We start from the raw sequence: 22312 nt of genomic DNA, 5'->3' as shown, positions 1-22312 counted from the left end.
TTTGGGATGGGCACCAATAGATGAAATTTGAGAAAGACATGGGAAAAGGAAGCGCAGTAAAAGTCAAGAGGAAATAATGAATCGGACCAGGATGGCGTCAATTCAGGAACGGAGAGCCATGCGGTTTGGCTGGGAAGAGTTATGGGGTAACCAGGAAATAGAGGCTACACAATGGATGGCCTTGAGAGTGTGCTTAATCTGGGCCTCAGTGAAGAGTGGCAGCCTCGGAACTATGTTTAAGGAAGATTAATCTGGCAAGTGGGGGTAGGACGCATTGGAGGAGGAAGAGGTTGGCAGCAGAGAGACTGATTAGGTAAGGATGCAGCACCTGAGGCACAAAGAATGGGCAACCCGGATGGGGGTGGGGGGTGGTGAAGGCCAGTGAGAACAGAGAGGTTGATCCCAGAAAAGGTAATGATTCTGGATCCAAGGAAGAGAAGCTGAGCAATACCTAAGCCGTGTGGCAAGCAGCCCCTGTGCTGGACCCAGAGATGTAGCAGCAAAGCACACCTGTGACATGGTCACCACCCACACCGTGGAGAAGAGATGTGCACCTGCAGAGCTCTGCTTAACAGGGAACAAACCGGTCAAGGATTTTGGGGGTAAACTTAAGCAGTGACTTTCTAGCAAGTGAGGTGCATTATCCAAACAGCAATAGACTAAGCAAAGGACCCGTGGACTCGACTGTTCTGAAAGCTTCTAAAGGTGGGCATGATGGAGGATGCCATTTATTCCACTGGTCAGAAGACTGGATTAGATCGGCTGAGGTCTCAAGGTCAGCTCGGGTTTGGGTAACTCTCCAAACCGGGACACACGGCTTCCCTAAGAGGAGATTCCAAAGGACCCTCGAGCTGGGGACATTTCCAACAGTCCCATATGCAGTCCAGGAGCAGAAAGAGAAGGAAAGTGACTCTTGATTAACCAAGGATGTTCATTAAGTATTCGATTGCCACCTCTCACACAGTCAGCCCAGTGGGAAATGTCAACATGGGCAGCTTTGGAGAATGAGTTTTACAAAGTAAAGCACGGCTTCTTGTTCCAGAGCAACTTGGGAGTTCGGATCAAGATTCTGACATATGTTTATGTTTTGAGCCAATAATTTTACTTCTCAGAATTTATCCTAAGTAAATGATCCAAAGTGCAGACAAAGATTCACAAGCCAGGATGTTTATAAAGGAAAAGAAAAAATAGGGAAAACAAACTAAATTGCAACAACAGGGAAATAGTTAAATTATGGTCTATTTATAAAATGTTGTGTAGACATTAAAAATCATGCGTTTGAAGAATAAGGGAAGATGTTTATAAAAGAATGCTAAATAAAAGAAACGGCCTACTAAATTATACATACATTACAACGCTCCACAGGGCGTTAAGGAGCAAACTCTCAGCGATCAGACTGAGGCAGCTTCCTTCTTTGTACTCTTAGGAACTTGCACGTTTTTCTACAAATATGTATTAACAACAGCAATAATAATAACATTTACTGAAAACTTACTATGTGCCAGAACTTTATGTATATACCAACCCACTTAATCTTCATAACTCTATAAAACAGGCACAGTTATCAAACCCACATTACAGCTGAGGAAGCAGAGGCTTAGACACTCTTCTCAAGATTATCCGGCCAAGAAAGGGTGGAGGCAAGGCTTAAAGTCAGACCTGACCTGGCCCCCGTCTCCCTATACTGATTTACCACTTACCTCTCCTCCATGCTCAGCAAATATATAGGTGTGTGTAATGCTTCTAATTAAAAATGTCCTTCTTTTTCCACTGCATTTTACTGAATAAGATAGTGTAGGGTGTTGAGTAGAAGAAATCATGACCCTCAGGAACCGGACTATGTTTTCCTGCCAAGTAATTCACCTTGTATGCCAGTGTCACCAAAACTCTGATGATTGGAACTTCTTTTCTGTGGGAGGAACATTGATTATAAAAGGTCAAAGAAAACTACTTTCCATTGTTAACAATTAGCTAATTCAGTAAGTTATGTTCAGTACTTAACACTAGGACTAGTCGTTAGCATTTATAAGTAGACTAAGAACAAATAGGAATGTGGCTTTTACTTTGGAATAAAATGAAATGGGAAAGAGCTGCCCATCTTCCCCCTGGGAAACCTAAAAGTGTGTTTATTTCAGAGTCAAAGCAATGCCCTAGGATGCTCACCTGGGCTCAGGGTCCAGCCCAGACACTGACCAGCTGTGTGAGGACTTGGGTGTGTCATCCACCTTCTCTGGGTCTCAATTTCTTTATCTATGGAACAAAGGAGTTGGTCTAGAGCAGTGGTCCCCAACCTTTTTGGCACCAGGGACAGGTTTCGTGGAAGACAATTTTTCCACGGCTGGGGGGATGGTTCAGGAGGTAATGCGAGCAATGGAGAGCGATGCGGAGCTGCGGACGAAGCTTCACTCGCTTGCCCCGCTGCTCACCTCCTGCTTTGCAGCCAGCTTCCTAGCGGGGGCGGAGGTCCGCGGCGGGAGAGTTGTGGACCCCTGGTGCAGATGACCTTTGGGTTCATTTCTTGCTCTGATTGTCAATATTTCTATGACAAAATCAGGATAGAGGATAAACCTATATCTGAAAAGCCAGGGAGACCACCAGGCACAGGAATCCACCCCTTCCCATGACCTTCCTGCTCTAGAAAGCAGGACCCCTTTCCCTTCTCCCCAGCCTAGCAGCCCCAGCTGAGATTACAAGCCTTAAGCAAAGCTTGATGTGCTTATGCAGCCAAAGCGGGGTGATGCTAAGGAGGAAAAGTGAGATCAGGGCAGGCGGAGAACCCCTGGGGGCTCTAAAGATGGTCAGATCACCTTCCTACCCCGTGCTTCCTTTTTGGAACTGCCAAGAGCGCTGCGTTCTGATTTCTTTGTTTTCGGTTTCTTTTTTTTTTCCTTTTTAAACACCACGTACGGGGGAATGAGGGTTGGTCATCCCAAGGATCACCGAGCTAATTTATAAAATGAGAAAAGAAGTTGTTTTCCGTGCATGTAGCGTGATCGTCCCCCGACACTGTACACAACGGGTGGCAGCGCCTGGCTGGCTTCTCCTCCACACGAATTGATATTCTGCTCACAGCACAGAACACAGAAGAGTCAAGGCCAAACCCAGATGATGCACAATAGAAACAGGCCAAGCGCAGGCCATTTTCTGGGGTCAGATCCTGTTATCCTTAATGTTTGGGGATAGGAGAACACAGAAAGAGCAGCAGGCAGTGTCTTTAAGACACAAACACACTTGTTAAATCTCTGCAGGAGCCACCTGCAGGAATCTCAAAGCGCGAAGACGGAACTCTGAGCTGCAGGCTTTTGCTACACCAGACACTCTCCCTGCTCCCTACCCGATGTCATTCCCTCATTCAGCAGCAATTATTACACATTGAGCCAGCCAGGGGTGGGCACACACGAGCCCTATGCAGTATATGAAGTTGGATGATTTGGGACTAAATAAAGGATTGACTGTGGGCAGCCTCCCTTAACCAGTAGAGCACATTTTCCTCTTCTGCTCAAATTAAAGGTTGTTTTTTTAAAACTGGAAAGATAGTTGCTTTCCAATGTTGTGTTAGTTTCAGGTGTACAGCAAAGTGACTCAGAAATATATAGGCACATATATATATACATATATATGTATTCTTTTTCAGATTCTTTTCTGCTGTGAATATTCTTATTCACAAGATATTGAATACAGTTCCCTGTGCTACACAGTAGGTCCTTGTTGTTTATTCAACCTAAAGGTTCTTAAACACTAGAGCTGGGCTAAGGAGGAGACGTAGCTGGTGACACCATTTCTTTTCTGACCCTATGGGTCAGACCTGGAGCTAAGGGCTGGAAAATATTTTCTCAGTTCATCCTGAAAAAGAAAACTGAGATGCTGAAAGCTTAAGAAACCTGACCAAGGTAACACAGCTAGTAAATCATGGAGCTGGGAAGATCTGAACCCAAGTTTGATTGCCCCCAAACCAGATCTGTTTCCTTTAACAGATCACATACACTATCACCTCCCTTCCATATGTTAAGTCCCTGCTATATAGTAGATACTATGCATGGAAGTGTGTGTGTGTGTGTGTGTGTGTATGTGTGTGCCCATGTATGTATACAGATCTCCAAACACCCTGGGAATTGAACACAGGTCAGTCTAGCAGAGCAAACTGCCTATAAGCCCAGCTCTGTGCATCTTTTCCTAATTTTAAGAACCCTTCTCCCCAGTGGAGGCAGCCAAGTCACATTACTAGCCTTCACTTCACCCCTGGAGCTGGGAGCTTACGTGATGGTGACTTACCTCCACTCTGAGTACCTCTGTCACAGGATACCCCTACCACGTGGCCACATCTCCAGCATATTCTACCCAAAGAAGTCCCATTCAGGCCACCAGGCCATCAGCAGACCAGCCCACCAGGGCCGTTTCCCGGATGCTCCTCCCCTCCCTGTGGCCACCAAGATGTGCATTGGGTGCTGAGTGAGTCTCAGGGGACTAAAGAGGAACCAGGAACCCCGAGTTCCACCTCACTCTGCATCGCTGTAAAGCCTGATTTCTTTTAGGCTGGCCGTGTTGTTTTTTTCCAATCGACTCACGTTTTTGCTTGTCACTTAACTGCTGTATGAAAGTAGAAGCATGTGTCTCTTTGCTGCTTTCTCCAAAAAAGTTAAAAAAAAATTTCAATGAAGAGAGTAAACAAAAGAGACCAAACAAATGATATCTTCCTATGAGATACCTACAGATAGGGTGACTATATGATTGCTCACACTAGAACCTTCTAAGAGTGAAAGGGGGCCCACTCGTCACAATTACAGCAGGGCAACAAGCGTAAACCAGCCAGCCCCAGCAAAGCAAGATGTGCAGGCAGAAAGTAAGTCTCAGCGAGCAGGGTCCATATCTCCGCTCTTTTCCGTGCAGCTTGGAGCATATTGGAAGATGGTCATAGTGGTGGTGGTTGTTTTAAATACTATCTATAAAAACAAGAAGAAAAAAAAGCAGGTGTTTTCCCAACTGGCGGTGGTCAGCAAGTGTAGGTAAAATGTGTGTTTCTTGCCACCCCCTCTCCTTCTCCCAGCCTGTAAACTGTCAGAGATTCCCCCATCTACACGTAGCCCCACCTTCAAAGTCTTCAAGCTCTCCCGTTATTCAAACTTTTCAGGCAAGGTGGGAAAAAAACAAGCCATTCTGAATCTATTCTCTTTGCCAAAGCATTTGCATTTTAACTGAGAACAAATCCCTAGGGCACGGAGTGACCTTCAGCCCGGGTCCTTGGAATCCTATAAGAGGCAGGCAGATGCCTACCCAGGTCTCTGATCAGGCGAGGTTGATTCAGAAAAGCACCTCCTCTCTTCTCTTTGCCAGAGGGCTCAAGGGGAATAACCTGGCACTCACGAGTATTGAATCCCTAGAATGAACTGGCTCTGAGTTTTGTCGATTCAGGATTAATGGGAGGCAGACACTGGGAACACATGATGTGCCAGGCTGGCATCCTCCCGCATGAAGGAGAGGGCCAAGGGAAGTATCACCTCCAAGAAGCCCCATCGGTGCGAGTCCTACTCCAGAATCTCCTGTCTCCTATTGACAAAACTGAAGTTTCTCTCCCTGCAGGCAGTTCTGACAGCTAGGCAAACCTGAGCTCTGCTGCTGACCGGGTCTGTAGCCAAACGACAGTGGAACAGCACCAGGAGAGAGCTTCCAGGCTACCTCTTAACTGGGTGCGTGGAATCCAGAGTCTACTAATAGCCGTTTACATCCCAACACCATTTAGTTGTGTCGCTATAGAACTACCCACCAGATGCGTAACAACCTTATTTACTGGTGTGTTTGCAGCTGGTTGTACCTTCTCTGGGATCATGCCCCATTCACTCAAACGGCTGTTTCCCCGTCTGCTTAAATGAGAGAGGATGCTCTAGCCCTGAGCCATGGGGTCCCATGTGCTCCCACGTGACACCCAGGACAGGGTCAGGAGGGAGGGCAGTGTAGCCGTCAAATGACTGCAGCCATCTGATTTTTATTAAAAACGACATTTAAAAAGAACAACCATTCTATTGCCACCCGAGTATTTTATTTTTCTGCTGGGAGAAGAAAAGCTCTCCAAATGTTTTATTCAGCAGAAACTGGAACGCTGTTATTATGAACTTTCTTTCCCAAACAAATTCCCTGAGCTTATGCTGCCAGAATCCCTCCTCTCCAGGGCAGTTCTGCCTTCACTTATTGACTCCTGAGATCCTGCTAGAAAATCTGCCAGCCTGGCTCCAGCAGGCAGCAGATGGTCTCAGGGGGGCCGTGGATCACAGCCCCTCCCAGAATGGTTCTGAGAAAATCCACAAACTGGGTGGTATCCTTAGATGGAAAACCGCATACTCACACTTGCCGGAATTCTCTTCAGGAACAGATCAGAGCCTACGGAAGGCCCTGAGGTGTCCCTATTTGCACTGTCACCTCCGAAGTTCTGGATAAAGCATCACCTCCCCAAAGCAGCCCATCAGCCCAAAGGACCCCCTAGGTCTGCTGGGGGTAAATATCAGCCAATACTTCAGGGATGATGAACAGGGGAAAATGAGGGACCTGTCTTACCCCAAATTCTGGAAGTTTCTGGATGGTACCACAAATAGAAGAGAGTCTTATTCTTATCCTCAGAAAGGAACTGAAGAGCCTAAGCCTTTTTTAGGGCACTGGTGGGCCCACAAGATGGATTCACCATGGGTTACCACTCCAACGTCTCCGATGGAGTATGGCAGAGGAGCTATAACGTTGTAAAAGTCAGGTCCCCTTCTTAAGCTCATTCAGAGTGAGCTGCTGGAGGGGAAACTCTCCCATTATGGTGGCATCAGGCAAAGCTATCACTAGGTGTGAGCATAAAAAAAAAAAAAATTTAAACGGTGATGAATGACCAGGGGACGAAGGATGTGCTGAAAGAAATAGTCACCAGAGGCAAAATGGGAGAAGCAGCAATGGTGTAAGCAGTGGTCACCAAAGGAGGTTGCTGTGCAGACACTGTCTGTTAGCACGGGCCTCAATTTCCAAACTTTTCTATCATCTTCCCTCTGTCACAGGGGAAGGAAGAACAAACTACATTTCCCAGCCTCCTGTGTAGATATGGTTCCGGGTTCTTTTAGGGTCAGTGAACAAGATGCACTTTGGAAGGTGGAAGCTTTCCAGGAGTACAAGGAGTTAAGTGGGCCCCAGCAGAGGTGAGAGTTGGTAGCAAATGGACTCCATGTTGTAATGTCTGGTACCAGTTTGAAGGGGGTGGAGATGACACCAGTGGTTTCTGTGGCTGATGTGGTAGTAGATGTGGTTTCTTGATTTCTGTGTGGTTCGTAGGGGTGTGACCTCAAAGCTAAATGGCAGCCTCTGGTTTTCATGCCTCCAGCCTTTCCAGTGATTTTGTAAAGCACCTAAATCCTTTTCTCCCTGCAATCCCTAGAGTGGTGAGGCAGCCTGGCCACCCATTTCCTTTTCTCCTGTGTACCCAGCTGGACTCTATATTTCCCAGCCTCTCTTGAAGTTGGGTGTGGCCCTATGTCCATGGATGGTGAAGTATCATGATCCATCACAACTGGATACCACTTCCAGGCCTGAGCCAAACAACTTCCACCTAAGATCTTCCACACTCTTCTCCCTTCTACTTGTCTGATACAGACAAGCACAGTGACCTTGGAAGCTATGTGTGAAGAAGCTGGAGACACAGGAGCGAAGGAAATGAGTCTGGGTCCCTGAATCACTGTTTGGAAGAGAGTCATCTTGGAAGAGAAGCTCTATCCCATCATAGTGGCAACTGGTATACAACTGGTATATTAGGGGGGAAAGTGGTATGGTAGATGAGGAAGATGTTATGGACACAATCACCAAGGATGAAATGGTGAAAGCAGTGGTCACCAAAGTGAGGGAGGAAAAACTTGCTCTTGTGCTAAGTCCCTGGGATTGTGAGATTGATCTAATATGGCATTAGCAGCACCCCGGTTAAAAGAGGCTGTTTCTGTTTCTGCACTAAACTCTAACTGATAACAGCCACCAGGGTGAAAGTCAGAGTAAGTCACTGGTAGTACTGACAGGAAAACGTTATAGGCCACAACCAAAAAGAAAAGAAAAGAAAACAAAAACAAACAAACAACAACATGTAAGCTGGCAGAATCCAACTAAAAAAAGAGAGAGTTGGAAGTCAATATAAATTTCCTGGGTGGAAGCTCAGGAATGAAGTTCCTTCGATCATATAAACCCCATCACTCCATCCTCATCCTCCACCACCCACCACATACACTGAGCTCCAGAAAAAATATATAGAAACCCCCAAATAAACCATAGGTCTTTCTTTAATATTCTTGAGGGGCTGAGGTCTGGGGAACCATCCTCATAGGGGAACTCCTTGTTCCAAGGTGTCCAGGGAGGGGGCCCAAGAAGAAGCCTCCCCTCTGGACAGAGTGAAGGCCATCCTTCTCCGCAATGGACCTTGATTCCAAGGGCTGTTCCCTTTGAATGCATTCCAGGAGCGGATGCAGATCTCAGAGAAAAGTGGGCACATCCCAAGCTACAGATGTGAGGCCTGGCAGCTGAACCGACAACTCAAATAGCATCTCTCATGAAGGAGCCAGGCCAGCTGGTCTGTTCCCCTGGCTGGGAGCATGCCTCAGAAACGTGCCTGCCTTTCATTTTCTGATGTGTCACAATTTACCCTTTTGTTGTTCCAGAACATTCTGGAGCACAGGAGGCTAATCATCCTTCATGGTGAGACATCTGCTGGAGGTGGCTGACAGCTTAAGCCCAGTGCCTCCCAGACATCATCCCGAAGGTGGCCACACAGTCACCCTCAGTCCGTTCATTGCCATTGCCCTTTCACTGGTTCATGAGTCAAGAAGAGAGGAAAACACACTCTTAAGGCTGGCAATGACCACAAATCCCCAAAAGATAAATGTATTTTATTAAGAGTGAAGCACAAAATAAATACCCATGCATGTTCTGAGAGGACGGACATGCTTGTTGACTCCAGCAAAGCCAGTAGGAGAACATGTACATCCATTTTGGTCCCATCCAGGGCTTGACGAAAGCCAGCCTTCCTTTAGGTTTTCAGTGGCTCAAAAGCAAAGGGAAGCAGCCTCAGTTTCTGTTGCTCATGTCAGTGTGTCTCTTGGAGTCAAAAGATAGAAAACATCAACTCTGAGGCTCAATCTTGGAGCTGAGGACAAAGAGAGGATGTCCCAATGGATGGAACTCTTCCAAGCCAAAATGGCACCTGCTTCAAGAGTTGCTACTTGCCACGAGTCTGAGCGGGGAGAGGATATAAACTCTGATCCCAATAAGCATTATATCTTGTCAACTCATTGACCACTTTGAACCTAAAATTCAATATGAGAAACAGGGATAATAACTCTTTTTTGAGGGCAGAGCACGAGCCAGACACTGAACTGCATACTTCGTATACTTGGTATTATTTAATTCACCCAAGAGGACTCTGAGGTAGGTGGTTTTATCCCATTATACAGAAAAAGACACTGAGTGTCAGAAAAATTAAGGAACTTGCCCAAAGCCATACCACAGCAGAACCAAGAGTCAAATCCAGTTTTACTTGACTCCATATCCTGTCCTCTTATCCACTATGCATTGTTCTTCTGTTTCAGGACCCACCTGGGTTGAGATGCTTATGGCACAGGGCTCGAGATTAGAGAACAAACATTGAATAAAGCTGGTAGCAAGGGAACTTCCCAGTTTGGGGAGTGATGCCAGATGCGCGTGACCGACCACTCCCCATGGCAATTTCAACTCACTAGGGAACACTTGTAAAAGCAGGAGCTCACCATAGCTCTCCACAATCCCCTATCTAACCTCCCCCCCACCAAATAATAAAATGTAGGGAACCCTGAGAGCCACTGATAATGTCCAGTTACCCTCTGTGGTTATTTGAGCCCACGAGTTCTCTTTTTCAAGAGGAAACCGGAAGAAACCAAACTCAAAAAGCTTCCTGTGGTGTGATTCCACAGAGATAGAAAACAGATCAGTGGTTGCGGAGGGCTAGGAGCTGAGGGGAGGAGTGGACTACAAAAGACACAAGAGAAATTTGGGGGGATGATGGAAATGTTTTATATGGTAATTATCCTAGCCGTTACACAACTGTACACATTGGTCAAAATTCATTTAGTCATACACTTAACACTGGTAGCTTTTACTGCATGTAAATTACATCTCAGTAAAGCTGATTTAAATATATACACACCTTTTTTTCCCAAAAGGGTGCTAGCTGATGAACCTTGAGCTAAAATTTCCATTGTGTAGCTACATTGCAGTAAACCCTCGGACCAGAATCCCTTGGTTGTTCAACCTTCCCAGCGGGGAGATTTCCTACAGGCAGCCACTGCAGACTGATACACCAGGTCCAGTGGCAAGAAGGTTTTGAGGGGAATTTTCATGCAAACGCTTCTGTAGAAGTTTAAATAAGGAGCTGATTGCTAGAGTTATCTTGGCTTCCTGTCTCCTTTCCTGAATCTTCAGAGGTCATACTGTGTACTTGGTAGAAACATTCATCTGGAAAATTGCCTAGAGCCAGATTAAATATAACATCACTGTTTTTAACTTCTATCTCACATGACATACCTGTCTTTATCTTCATATCTTGTTGCATTTTGAAGGCCATACCTGTCTCTATGCTCATCGCTGAAAGATAGAAAAAAAATCTTGCTAAAAATACTCAAAAAGCTTGGCATGGATTAAAAATAAGCCTTTCAGTGAAACTCACTCCACTATCTTATCTCTCCTTTCAGCTCTAGGTCACTTGTGCCCCGACACATTGTTTTGGGGAACGGTATTCTTTCCCCAGCATGGCCAGTTAGTCTCTTTGCTTTCTATCCAAGACCTCCTGTTTGGGGAAGGTCTGGAAGCTTCAGACCCATGTTGGTAGCTCAGTTGGAAAAGGAACATAAGCCACACAAATATAGTCTAACATTGGAAATAATCAGATCAGTCACGCAAATTAATAAGTACATAAGATCACACCCCAAAAGAAAAGAGTGCAGACTCATACAACAAAAGCTGCCAGAGAGATTGGATTTTAAAGGGAAATGAAAACTAAAGAGCCAACCCTGACTTTGGAGTCTTAACAGGTATTGATGTTCTTCTCTGCTCTTAGGTATCCTGGCGTTTGGGAGGTAGCCGTTCTCTGAACCTCTCAACAAAGTGTGGACTGGTAAGAGGGGTTTTTTTTATAGTAAAATAAAAGAGTGAAAAAACACAAGAGACAACATTTTTTCAAACCACATTTTAATCACTTATTAAAAGGGGAAGAATATAGCATTTAAGGAGCCAGTCCTATCAATGAAGACTTCTGAACATCAAACGAAAATAGACCAAGACCGGATGATAAAGCCATTCAAAAGCACAGAAGCACACACACCTGCAAGTTATCAAACTGCACTGATTTACTACATAATTTCCATTTTTTTCACATTTCTTCCTCAAAAAAAATTAAAATTTTATTTTCTTACAAGTTTCAGGCTTAAAGGCAAAAATTGTATGAAGCCATTGATATGACTTAATGCAAGTCTAACGTATGCTCTAAGGGCTTTATTATAGAACCAGATAGACTCTCATTTTATCACGGCCGTTTGCTTTTCTTATGGTCTTAGAGTCGTGAAAGTAAAAGTTCATGATGAAACAAAAGAAAATTAGTTTCGTTTATCTTATATCTGTTCCATTAAAAACTGGTTAATTTTTTTTTTTTTTTTTTAAGTAGGAGTTTGGGGGAGGTGTGAGAGGAATTGATTGGTAAGTCTGGTTCTAATCTTCTGAGCTGCCTTTGGAATGAAGTTATGAGGTAGGAGTCTTCTACCGACTCTTATGAAGGTCAAAAGAGAAAAGAAAATCCCAAGTGCCTCCTCTGCAGATCCATCTGGGACTGATTAGATAATTTAATGCCTAAAAGGACTTTTCTCCAGAAAACTCAGAGCATTTCACGGATAGAATATAAGCACGCTGAATTTACTTATCTGATACATACAAAACATCCTTCCACATGCTAGTAAGAAAAACAAAGTTGGAGATTTGGACCCTCAAGGAGCTTCAGATATGAATCTGCCTAATTAAGCCCCAGATTTCTTTCAGGTGTGGAAGAATTAACCAAGCTATATGGAGGGAACTGGTCCTTGAGCCCTCTCTTGAACATAGACTCCCCGAAGCCATACTACAGAGTTCTCTTTAAGTTCCTTAATTTCCAGATGTCACCTCACCGAAGGCTTCCTTAGAACCATGATGCCCCGAGACCTCTGACAACCCACCCACCCTGAAATGACCTTATTTCAGTTGAGGAATGCATCCCAGGAAGCAGGTGGCTTCCAAGAGAACTCATCCAATCAGGACAACGTCCTAAGTCTCTAGTGTGGTAGAACTCTGCTCCGAAACATTACAACTAAGCAGATACACTTTTGAATCCTGAGCCCCGCCCTGCCTCCTCATCCCCCACTCCCCGACAGATACATAAATAAGTGGAGAAGACCGTTTTTTGTCAACAAAAATTTTATTTCTCTCCACCCTAACACATAAAAGTTTACTGGGGTATCGGTTGGAAGACAAGATCATAATTCAGAAGGTAACCATCATTATAGACAAAAAGTTTCTGCTCGAAAGGATGATAGTTAATACTCTGCAGGTTCTCCTTCATCTTCTGCATTACAATGTTAAGTTTACCCTCTTTCCCTGTGTTTGTGTCATAGTAGTAGAAAATCTCTTCTGTTCTGGTGTTCAGAGTACGGGTGGCATACAGAACCCCACACACCATGAATGTGTTACTAACAGATGGTTTATACTGCTTGGTATGCCAAGTGTTTAGCACCTCAAGTGTGGTGTCGTTGAGTTTGCTAATCACCATGTTACCAGTGCTGGCTTCAGTTGCATAAACCACCCACAATCCATTCTCATCCACAGCCAAGTCGATATCTTGCCAACCAACATTAGCATAAGAAAATCGGTTATCATAGGCAGCATCAGGGAGAGTTTTAGTCAAAGCAACTGTGGCTGTGGTCAGGTTAACTTTGGCAATGTTCTGGCTCCCGTACCAGTTGACATACATGTTATTCTTATAAACTACTGTACCACCACCTTGGCCATAGGTTATCCTGTTCTGTCGGATATTAGTGTACAACAGCAAATCATCCAGTGTATTGTAGAGGCTGTAATATTCCAAATATCTCCCATCAGTATTCAAAGGTGCCACCCAGTAGAGCCCTTTGCCTGGGTTCTGAGGAGAGTAATCCCGACCCCAGGAGCCGTACTTATAGCTAAACCCTCTCCAGTTGAGCTGAACTACAGCTGGCCTGCTGATGTTCACCACGCCGCCGTGAGCACAGCTCCCTAGAGGAACAAGCAAAGAAAAGGGCATTCTTAGAGGAGATGAATGACAAGATACAAACAGTTTAATATCCTAAGAACCAAAGGAATCCATAAACATTTTTCTTGTCAACGTTCCATAACAACCGTGGTCCTGATGGAGAAGAGGCAAAAACCTACTCTACTCTTGGTTTCTGTCTCAATGCAAACCCGCTGTCAGTTCTAGAGAGCACTACCTTTTATTTACATGGACGAGCTTTCAATCTGGAAAATGGGGATAATGAAACTCCCAAGAGCCATATTAAAAAGCGTTGAGGGCCCAGAAAGTGGAAAGGAGGACTTGGTGAATTTAATATATTTTCTTCGGTGAGAAAGCGTTTTGCCAATATTATTTTATTTCCTTTTTCTTAGAGAGAAATCAAGAAAGTAAGATCACATGAGAATGCCACCCTATTTTCATAAAGCCAGAAGTTGCTATTCACCAGGGTCAGGGAGAATTGGGATGAAGGAGAAGTCTGTCCTAGGCAAGTCTTTCTTTCCTTCATCCTCTGCCCTTCCCTGGGACCCCAAGGGCATATCCACACCAGGTACCAACGATGCCCCAAGCTACTCTCAAAAGAGGAAGTTTGTACTATGGCATTTTAAAAGATACAGAAAAATGGTCCCCTAATGGACCTCTAAGAGGTCCTCTAATGGTCCTCTAATGGTGGGATTTCAGCCTTGAGAAGCCATGGAAGTTATTATAGGGCAACACTGCCTGCTCTGTACCCAAAGCATAGCCGATCACATAGATCACTTGGTGACCCATCTCACTGCACAGTTATAAGGTGGTCCTTGCTGTTCATAAGCCATAGTCTACTGTGCCACAGAATGAGAGGCAAGCACTTCGTCGTTCCCATTCTGTTGCTGTCATTGTCACAATGTGTACAATCAAGTGGGACCAGACTCACCGGTCCTTGAATCTACATTCCCTGTAACACTTGGGCGCATAACTCAGTCCGGGCACTTTTGCCCTTTGCAGAGCCCTCCCACTGAAATGCCTGCCAACCCAGACCGTTTATGAGCTATAAAAAATGAAATAAAATTCCTCCAGTATTTTTACAATAGCTATCTAAAGATTTGAACACACATTTTCTGGAATCTTAACAAATACCCTTAAAAAGCTGGTCATAAATTTTACTGGAATTACAGAGAAAAGTCAACTTCAGATACATTTGAGATCATTTTCCCTCATCCTTTAAATGGTTGGAGGAAATCAGGGAGCCATGGAGAGTGTGTGAGGTGGGCTTGGGCCAGAAGTAGAGCTCCAGAGAATTGCCGGAGATTAACATTGTGGGGAGCAAGGGGGTGCAAAGCATTTGCCTCTTGAGTCCCTGCCTCTGACACATATGGAAAGACCCATTCCTTTCCTTGCTAACTGACTCCCCTTTCTCCCCTCCTAATTCAAGGACTGCTCAGAGATGAAACCATTACTAGAAATCCTGCTTTTATTTTTCCAATCTGTTGGGGCTTTTTGGTGCTGGAATTAAATATGTGCTCCTTAAGTGCTCTCATAAATCCGCAGTTGGTGGGAAAGCCAGCCAGCCATACAACAGGTAGAGAAATGAAACCACTCTGTACCCAACCTCAAATAATTTTGCATATCATTAAGCAGAACACAGTCACGGGTTTATTTTAATAATGCATGCGCCATTTCATAAATAAAAAAGCAACGTGTGTTCAGCCAAGAGACTGCTCTCCACTAAAGCAATAATAAATAAAATTATAAATTATTATTTCCTCTTCTAAAAGTGATCTCTCAGATGAATGCTTGTTTGCTTTTGTTTATGAAACAATGCATGAATTATTAAAATAAAGTTAGTGGTGTGTTCAGCTTAATGATAACAAAAACTGTTTGAGTTTCCATATGTTACAAACTGGATTTTCTAGTTAAAATACCTTCCTGAGAACTTATTTATCCAACTACATTTCACTCTGAGGAAGTAAAAGAAAGTCACTTTTTCCTTGCAGGTTAGAAGACTTAGGCATTATTTGCTTAATTGAATCTTGCCCTCCTTGAAAGGAAAGATTCCAAACCAACAGCAACAAATTATTTAAGGAAAACTTACGATGCATATAACGCATTCAAGCATTTTTTCATGGGATTAAAGAAAATAAACTATTCTGTCCTAGATGTGGAAATCCTTAGATATGAAGGAACCAAAATAAAGTTCTCTTAAAAATCACTACTACTACTACTACTACTAATAATAATAATGTCTCATCATTTCACAAGTTGATCAGGTGATTAAAATTGTACCCGGTATAAATATTAAAACTGTGTCATTTAAATCTCTTTTCCTCACCCCACAACAATTCTAAACATCTCCTGTCCTTTTTGTTATCCTCTCTTTATCCTCTATCTCCTTTAGACCACTTTTAGAGCCCTGGCTCTCATCAAAGCAAGTGGAAATAAGAAGAAAACGAAGTATTCGTGTCCATGCTACAGACGTGGCTACAGCAGTGACAAACTGCTGACACGGCTATGGCGGGCTTCCTCGACTCCTGGCGACAAACCGTCTTAGAAATATGAGTGAAACTGACAGCCGGCCCAGTGCTCACTGCTCATCTAGCCCAAGCAGAGACGCCATCCGCCCACCCCTTCTACACGGAGCTTCTCCCCGCCCTTTCTCATCTTGTACCCCTTCCCAGCCTGCATTTCAAGGTCTTAGAGATACTCCATTCCTTTCTTTCTTGATGCCAACTTTCTCCTATCACTGGAACAACAACCCACTGCCCAACCCCGAGCCGAGAATTATGAAAAACCAACGAATCCTTTTATATTTCCTGATGGAAGAGAACACACCGCAGAAACGGGAATGAAGGTACCCTTTCGGCTACTTCACAAGCAAGAAAGCCAAGCTGATTCGGTGTGAATCAGGTTGGTGAGTTATTGCAACTTTCTTGTCACGCTAGGAATCACAGGTGTACCCCTCTCTCCATTAGGGCATCTGTGGAGGGCAGCCTGGTACGGTGAAAACATTGCCAGATTCCAGTTCAAATCCTGACTCCAGCACTTATGAGCTGCGGATCCTTGAGCAAGTGACCTAACCTTCTGAGTCTCAGTTTCCTTCCGTTAAAGGAAAAATAATGATACCTACTCTGCAGAATTGTGAGGATAAGTAGACAGAAGACATATACATTTGACTCAATAAATGATAGCCATCAGCATTATAATCACATCCATGTTACAGCTGAAGGTTTACACGACTGTTTCCCCTCCAAGATAGTGGTTTCTGGAGGTTTCTGTTACCCTGATAACCCGAGTGCCCAGAACAGGACCAGCCACCCAGTGACACCAAATTAAGTTTGTGGAAATAAAAACGGATTAAATCCCCCAAACTCACCTTACCCTTATTTATAAAACACTGGCTCTTTTTTTTTTTTTTTGCGGTATGCGGGCCTCTCACTGTTGTGGCCTCTCCCGTTGCGGAGCACAGGCTCCGGACACGCAGGCTCAGCGGCCATGGCTCACGGGCTTAGTTGCTCCGCGGTATGTGGGATCTTCCCGGACCAGGGCACGAACCCGTGTCTCCTGCATCGGCAGGCGGATTCTCAACCACTGCGCCACCAGGGAAGCCCTAAAACACTGGCTCTTTACCCTGGTACAGAACTGAAAGTTTCCAAGAGCCTGGTATACATTCCACTGAACATAAGGCAGGGAACCCTCTACACCCGATAGCTTTGGTTGGCAATCTCTTCTTTGTCATGCAATTTATTAGATATTGCCATGGTATTCTGAAAATATCCTGGGAGGCCGCATGGTGAGACTTTAAAATACTCTAACTTGGCTTTTGTAAAGTCTCATGGCTTGTAGCACTTTTTTTTTTTAAGCTAAAGATTATATACCAGCAGAGGAAACTTAATCTTGGATCCATCAATGCCCTCTCTCACCTGGGCAAGTGAACTTTGTCTGAGCAAAGACGGTAATACAATTAAAAGGGCTATAATCATAAAATGATTAAGATGAAATTGACAAAATGGATATATGTTACCTAACACTCTGCTCCTCTCCAGGCTTGGAATTTTGGCCAGTCACCCTACATCTTTCGTGGACCATTTACTGTGCACCTACTATGTGCCAGCACAGATCCTTGCACCTTTGAGCACAACAGTGATGACCCCTGGGCATTCACATCCCATTTTCCTATCTGCGGTCCTTTAGATTCAGGGGGAGAACAGAGAGAAACTGAAGCCAGTTGTTTTCAGGAAAAACAGTTAATGAGCACAGGGCCAATTATTTTAGATTAGAAAGTTCTATGAAATGAAGCAGGAAAGAATGCCATTTGCAGCATAAGCCATCTATAAAGCACGTTTTATCGAACCCTAATGCCATGTACTGGCTCTCAGATCAAGCTGACCGCTGGGGTAGCGAACTGCAGCTGCCCAGAGGGCCCAAGAGAGCACAGAATTACTTTATAGCTGAAACTTGCATAATGCGAGTGTTTTTTGTTCAGCGCAACTCTGCAGTGAAAAAAAGCAGACAGGCCAGATTTTAAAGTCCCATAATGAGTAACTTTAATTAAAGTCTCCACAGGCTCACAACTTTGTGGTGCCTGGGGATTTTTCAATTCTGCATTATCAACCAATCCAAACAGAAAGAGAGCAAGTGAAAGAAATTGATTTCAAAACATGACAAAAAGTCAGTTTAATATAAACATCATAAATATAATATGAACAGAGCTGGAGGAGGGCCAAGTGGCTTGGCAGGGATCCAGCTATAGCCAAGGTTGTGGGAAAGTAAGAGGAAATCTGCATCCAATGTGTTTAAACGACACAGCTGGGCTGGGCTGGCTCACAAAAGTTTAAGTGTGAGGACCTGGGGGAAAGTTCTAGAAAAAAAAAAAAAGCTAACAAAAATAAGAAAACAGACTCACTGTTTTCTTCCTTAGATACTAAACCGTGTACTTTCTCCCCCACCACTGACCTTGAGTTACTGACGCCTAACCCTCGAGGTCCTGAGATGACACAGGGAGCGAGGGGCCTTGCGCTTCCGCCTCAGCTCTGTCACCAGCCGCCTGTGTGGCCTCAGGAAAAGCAGCATCCTCACCACGAAGTCCCCTCCTCTGAGACATGACAGCCCTGAATGTTCTTTCCTGCTCTAAAATGTCCTCATTCCAAGGGATGCATAGAAAACTGTGGCAGAAAAAGCTATTTCATGAGGACAATTTGCTGAGGTTTAAAAAGAGAGAGAAAGAAAAGGGACGGGAGGGATAGCGGAAGGAAAGAAAGACTTGCTCAGGTAGTATCAGGAGTGGTCGCTGCTTGATTCCTGCCCTCAGGGAGCCGTCCATGGCCCCGCAGAATGAGCTCTCATTTCCAATGACGACGTTGACACCTTTGATCCCAGACCACATTTAGCCAGGTTTGTTACAGAGGACAGAGCATGGCCTTTGTCCCAAACCTCCTCTGCATGTCGTACTGTGACAGATTTCCAACTGCAGAAGGAGGGAAGGTAGGACTCTGAGCAACACCAAGAGGCTTATAAACTGTGGCACTATTTCATTCAGGCCTTAAAGAAACCAGCGACACTGACGGGGATCCAGAAACGCATGGCCCAAAAGGAAGCAGGCTGTGACCATAGGAATAAATGAAAATAACAAGAGCTGTTTGATTTGATGAACAGATTCTGTCCCCGTTCTCGCTGAGATGCTCAGAATGTGCAAAGAGAGCTTCCCTATGACCCTGGCTCCAGGGCTGGACCCTGCAGCTTCAGTCCTCCTGGAGGGATGTGCCGGGACACACACGGATCTAGCACTGCTTTTGTTTGCAGCAAGATGTGCACTTCAATTGTCCTCATTAACAACAAACACAATCTCCAGTGTATAAATGCCGATCACAGAGCTCTGAGTTTCCCAAGACTTGTTTTATGAATCCTCACAGCCACGCTGCAAGGTAGGTATTCCTGTTTTCCCGTTTTACCAAGGAGGAGATTAAGAACCTTTCTGCTGGGCTTCCCTGGTGGCGCAGTGGTTGAGAGTCCGCCTGCCGATGCAGGGGACATGGGTTCGTGCCCCGGTCCGGTAAGATCCCATATGCCGCGGAGCGGCTGGGCCCGTGAGCCATGGCCGCTGAGCCTGTGCGTCCGGAGCCTGTGCTCCGCAGCGGGAGAGGCCACAACAGTGAGAGGCCCATGTACCACAAAAAAAAAAAAGAACCTTTCTGCTGTGGCTACATAGCTCGAAAGTTCAGGCCTTTGGGGTCACAATGCCATGCCCCCGACCCCTACACTCCACCGACCCATTCAAGGAGGTATTTATGGGCACCCACCTCTATGCTACACTTAAACTCCTCCAAGGATGATTCCTTAGAGAGGGACACACCATCTTTGCCCTGCAAGAACTCACATTCCAGAAGGGACGGCAGGACACACCCTCACATACCAGACATGTGGAGCCATCCGTTAAATCCTCACTGAATGCTGGCACGCACTCCACAGCACGTGCATTTAAGGAAAGCAGGAAGGAGAAATAAAGGGGTGGACGGAAGGAGGGAAGGAAGGAAGGCGAGATGGAGGATTCAAGGCATAACCCAGCTCATCACATAAATGAGCCAATCAGCCCTTACAATCCACAGGACAGCCCGGAGGGGAAGCCACGCAGATTGCAGAGGCTTTCTCCCGGCCCCTGATAACCAGACAATCACCGTAGAGACATTTCTTCTGTTAGTAAATGCAAAGAGGTTATGCGTAACTTGTTTTAAATCAACTCATCGTCTGTGCTTTTCCTCTGTGCGCCCCAGGACACGACAGTATGTAGAACTCTGGTAGGTGAGATTTAAAAGCGGGGAAGAGTAAACTCAGAGCCACAAAAATCCCATCCTTCCTTCACCTCCACAATCCCAGAGCCCTTCCCCACCCAAGCCTTAGCTCCTAATGGGGCCTGGTAAAGATGGGACCCCCTTACCTGGTGCTGGGGGAGGGGGTACGGCAGGAAGGTTTTCGGCTTTAGAGTCCTCACATTCCTTGAGTTTGTCCTTCAGAGCCAGGATTTGTCGGCGAATGGCAAGGACATTGTTTTTGTCTAGCGTCTCAAGTTTCTCCACCAGGAGAGTCATATTCCTTATCTAAGGAAATCAAAATTCAGAGTGACTTTATATTATTGCGCAATTTCCTTCATAAACATTCCGGGGCTGAATAGGTCACTTAGGGAAACATTGCCAGAGAATTCACCTGAGATTCTTCTGACTGGTTTCATTTGGAAGAATACATTTCATGGTTTAGCGTGAATGCCTGTCAGATTGCAGGCCGATGTGTGTGACAAGAAGAAAATGGCCAAGAGTTTATCAGCTTTAATAACAGAGAACAGGCTCTGTCTAAGAATCCACAAGTGTCCATTAAAGTTCATCTCTAATAACCTTCCCCTATAAACTCGTGTTTACTCATGTCATGCTATAATTAAGTTTCTAATGAATGGTGAGGGCCAAAGAAAACCTAAATTCTAAAATACAGAACTGGAATTCTCAATGATAGCCCATATCATGACTGTGCTAGTAAATTCTCGTTGATATAAATTACCCAAGCAAAAAATCTACAAACAATAAATGCTGGAGAGGGTGTGGAGAAAAGGGAGCCCTCTTGCACTGTTGGTGGGAATGTAAATTGATACAGCCACTATGGAGGTTCCTTAAAAAACTACAAATAGTAGAACTACCATACGACCCAGCAATCCCATTACTGGGCATATACCCTGAGAAAACCATAATTCAAAGAGTCATGTACCACAATATTCATTGCAGCTCTATTTACAATAGCCAGGACATGGAAGCAGCCTAATGTCCATTGACAGAGGAATGGATAAGGAAGATGTGGCACATATATACAATGGAATATTACTCAGCCATAAAAAGAAATGAAATTGAGTTATTTGTAGTGAGGTGGATGGACCTAGAGTCTGTCGTACAGAGTAAAGTAAGTCAGAAAGAGAAAAACAAATACTGTATGTTAACACATATATATGGCATCTTAAAAAAAAAAAAGGTTCTGAAGAACCTAGGGTCAGGACAGGAATAAAGACACAGCCGTAGAGAATGGACTTGAGGACACGGGGAGGGAGAAGGGTAAGCTGGGACGAAGTGAGAGAGTGGCATGGACATCTATACACTACCAAATGTAAAATTGATAGCTAGTGGGAAGCAGCCGCATAGCACAGGGAGATCAGCTCAGTGCTTTGTGACCACCTAGAGGGGTGCGATGGGGGGGGGGACCTAGCAAATCCAAAATTGTGGTCTTCTAGTCCCATGAGGATAAATCCAGAACAGAGAAGACCCCTTGATCTAGCTTGGCCATGGATTTGTTCACACTTATGTCATCTCCTTTCTAGAGACACTGAAAGGCCATTTGGTTCCGGGGCAGGACTCTGACCATTAGACAACACCTACTCCTCAATCAGCATGTTCCCAATGTGTGTAATTTACTGTTCAAAGCCAGGCGTCCATCTAAAACAGAACACGGGCCTTGCCAGGCGGTCATGAGAGAGTACAGAATTAGACATCAGAAGAGGGACTCTGATCCTGGTCCTAGCACTTGCTCACTGAAGAGACATTATTAACGCACAAGAAGTGATTTCATTCCTTACCTCCACTTCCAGCTGGTCAACAATCACGGAGCTTCCAACAAAATCGACCTTCAGCTGTTTGATCAGTTTCTCCATCTCCTTCACTTCTATCTTGATCAGCTCAAAGTCCAGTTCAGTGTAAGAAATGGTATCTTTTTCCATGATCTCTATTCGGATGGTTAGGTTTTCGAGTTTCTTTTCATACACGCTGATCAACTGCACATACTCCTTCACCTAGAGGGGAATCAAACAGCTCAAGTCAGTTTTCAGAGTGATTTCATACAGCTTTCCTCCACCAACCAAGTCCTCGGGGACTATTTGCTTGCCTTCAATCTTTTTTAAGTAAAGAAATGGATCAAAAATATATTTACCTACATATTTTTAAAAATCTATCCAAATACAAAGCACTTATTATTACAGTGGGGGAGAGAGTGGAT

The 22312-nt window shown here is 44.7% G+C and overlaps 1 protein-coding gene across 1 annotated transcript; it reads right to left on the bottom strand.

Moving 5' to 3' along the window:
* Nucleotides 1-12502: 12502 nt before the first annotated feature.
* OLFM4 (olfactomedin 4) lies at nt 12503-22052 on the bottom strand. Its single transcript, XM_059041781.2, has 3 exons — nt 21897-22052; nt 20226-20385; nt 12503-13305 (listed from the first exon to the last, which is right to left on the bottom strand). Exons 1-3 carry the CDS (start codon nt 22035-22037, stop codon nt 12503-12505), a joined length of 1104 nt encoding a protein of 367 aa, XP_058897764.1. The 5' UTR covers nt 22038-22052.
* Nucleotides 22053-22312: the final 260 nt, after the last annotated feature.

This window comes from Kogia breviceps, chromosome 16, assembly GCF_026419965.1.
Source record: "Kogia breviceps isolate mKogBre1 chromosome 16, mKogBre1 haplotype 1, whole genome shotgun sequence".
In the NCBI taxonomy this organism is placed as follows: domain Eukaryota; kingdom Metazoa; phylum Chordata; class Mammalia; order Artiodactyla; family Physeteridae; genus Kogia; species Kogia breviceps.
Note: the sequence above shows the minus strand (reverse complement) of the source record. Positions and strands in the feature narration are given on the sequence as shown.

Bases quoted from the DNA above. Each gene is read 5' to 3' on its own strand.
- OLFM4 (XM_059041781.2), bottom strand. From the start codon at position 22,037: ATGGAAAAAGATACCATTTCTTACACTGAACTGGACTTTGAGCTGATC. The intron at 20,386-21,896 runs GTAAGGAATGAA...TGATTTCCTTAG, and splicing joins TTGACCAGCTGGAAGTGGAG to ATAAGGAATATGACTCTCCT. The intron at 13,306-20,225 runs GTAAGGGGGTCC...TTGTTCCTCTAG, and splicing joins ACCCCCTCCCCCAGCACCAG to GGAGCTGTGCTCACGGCGGC.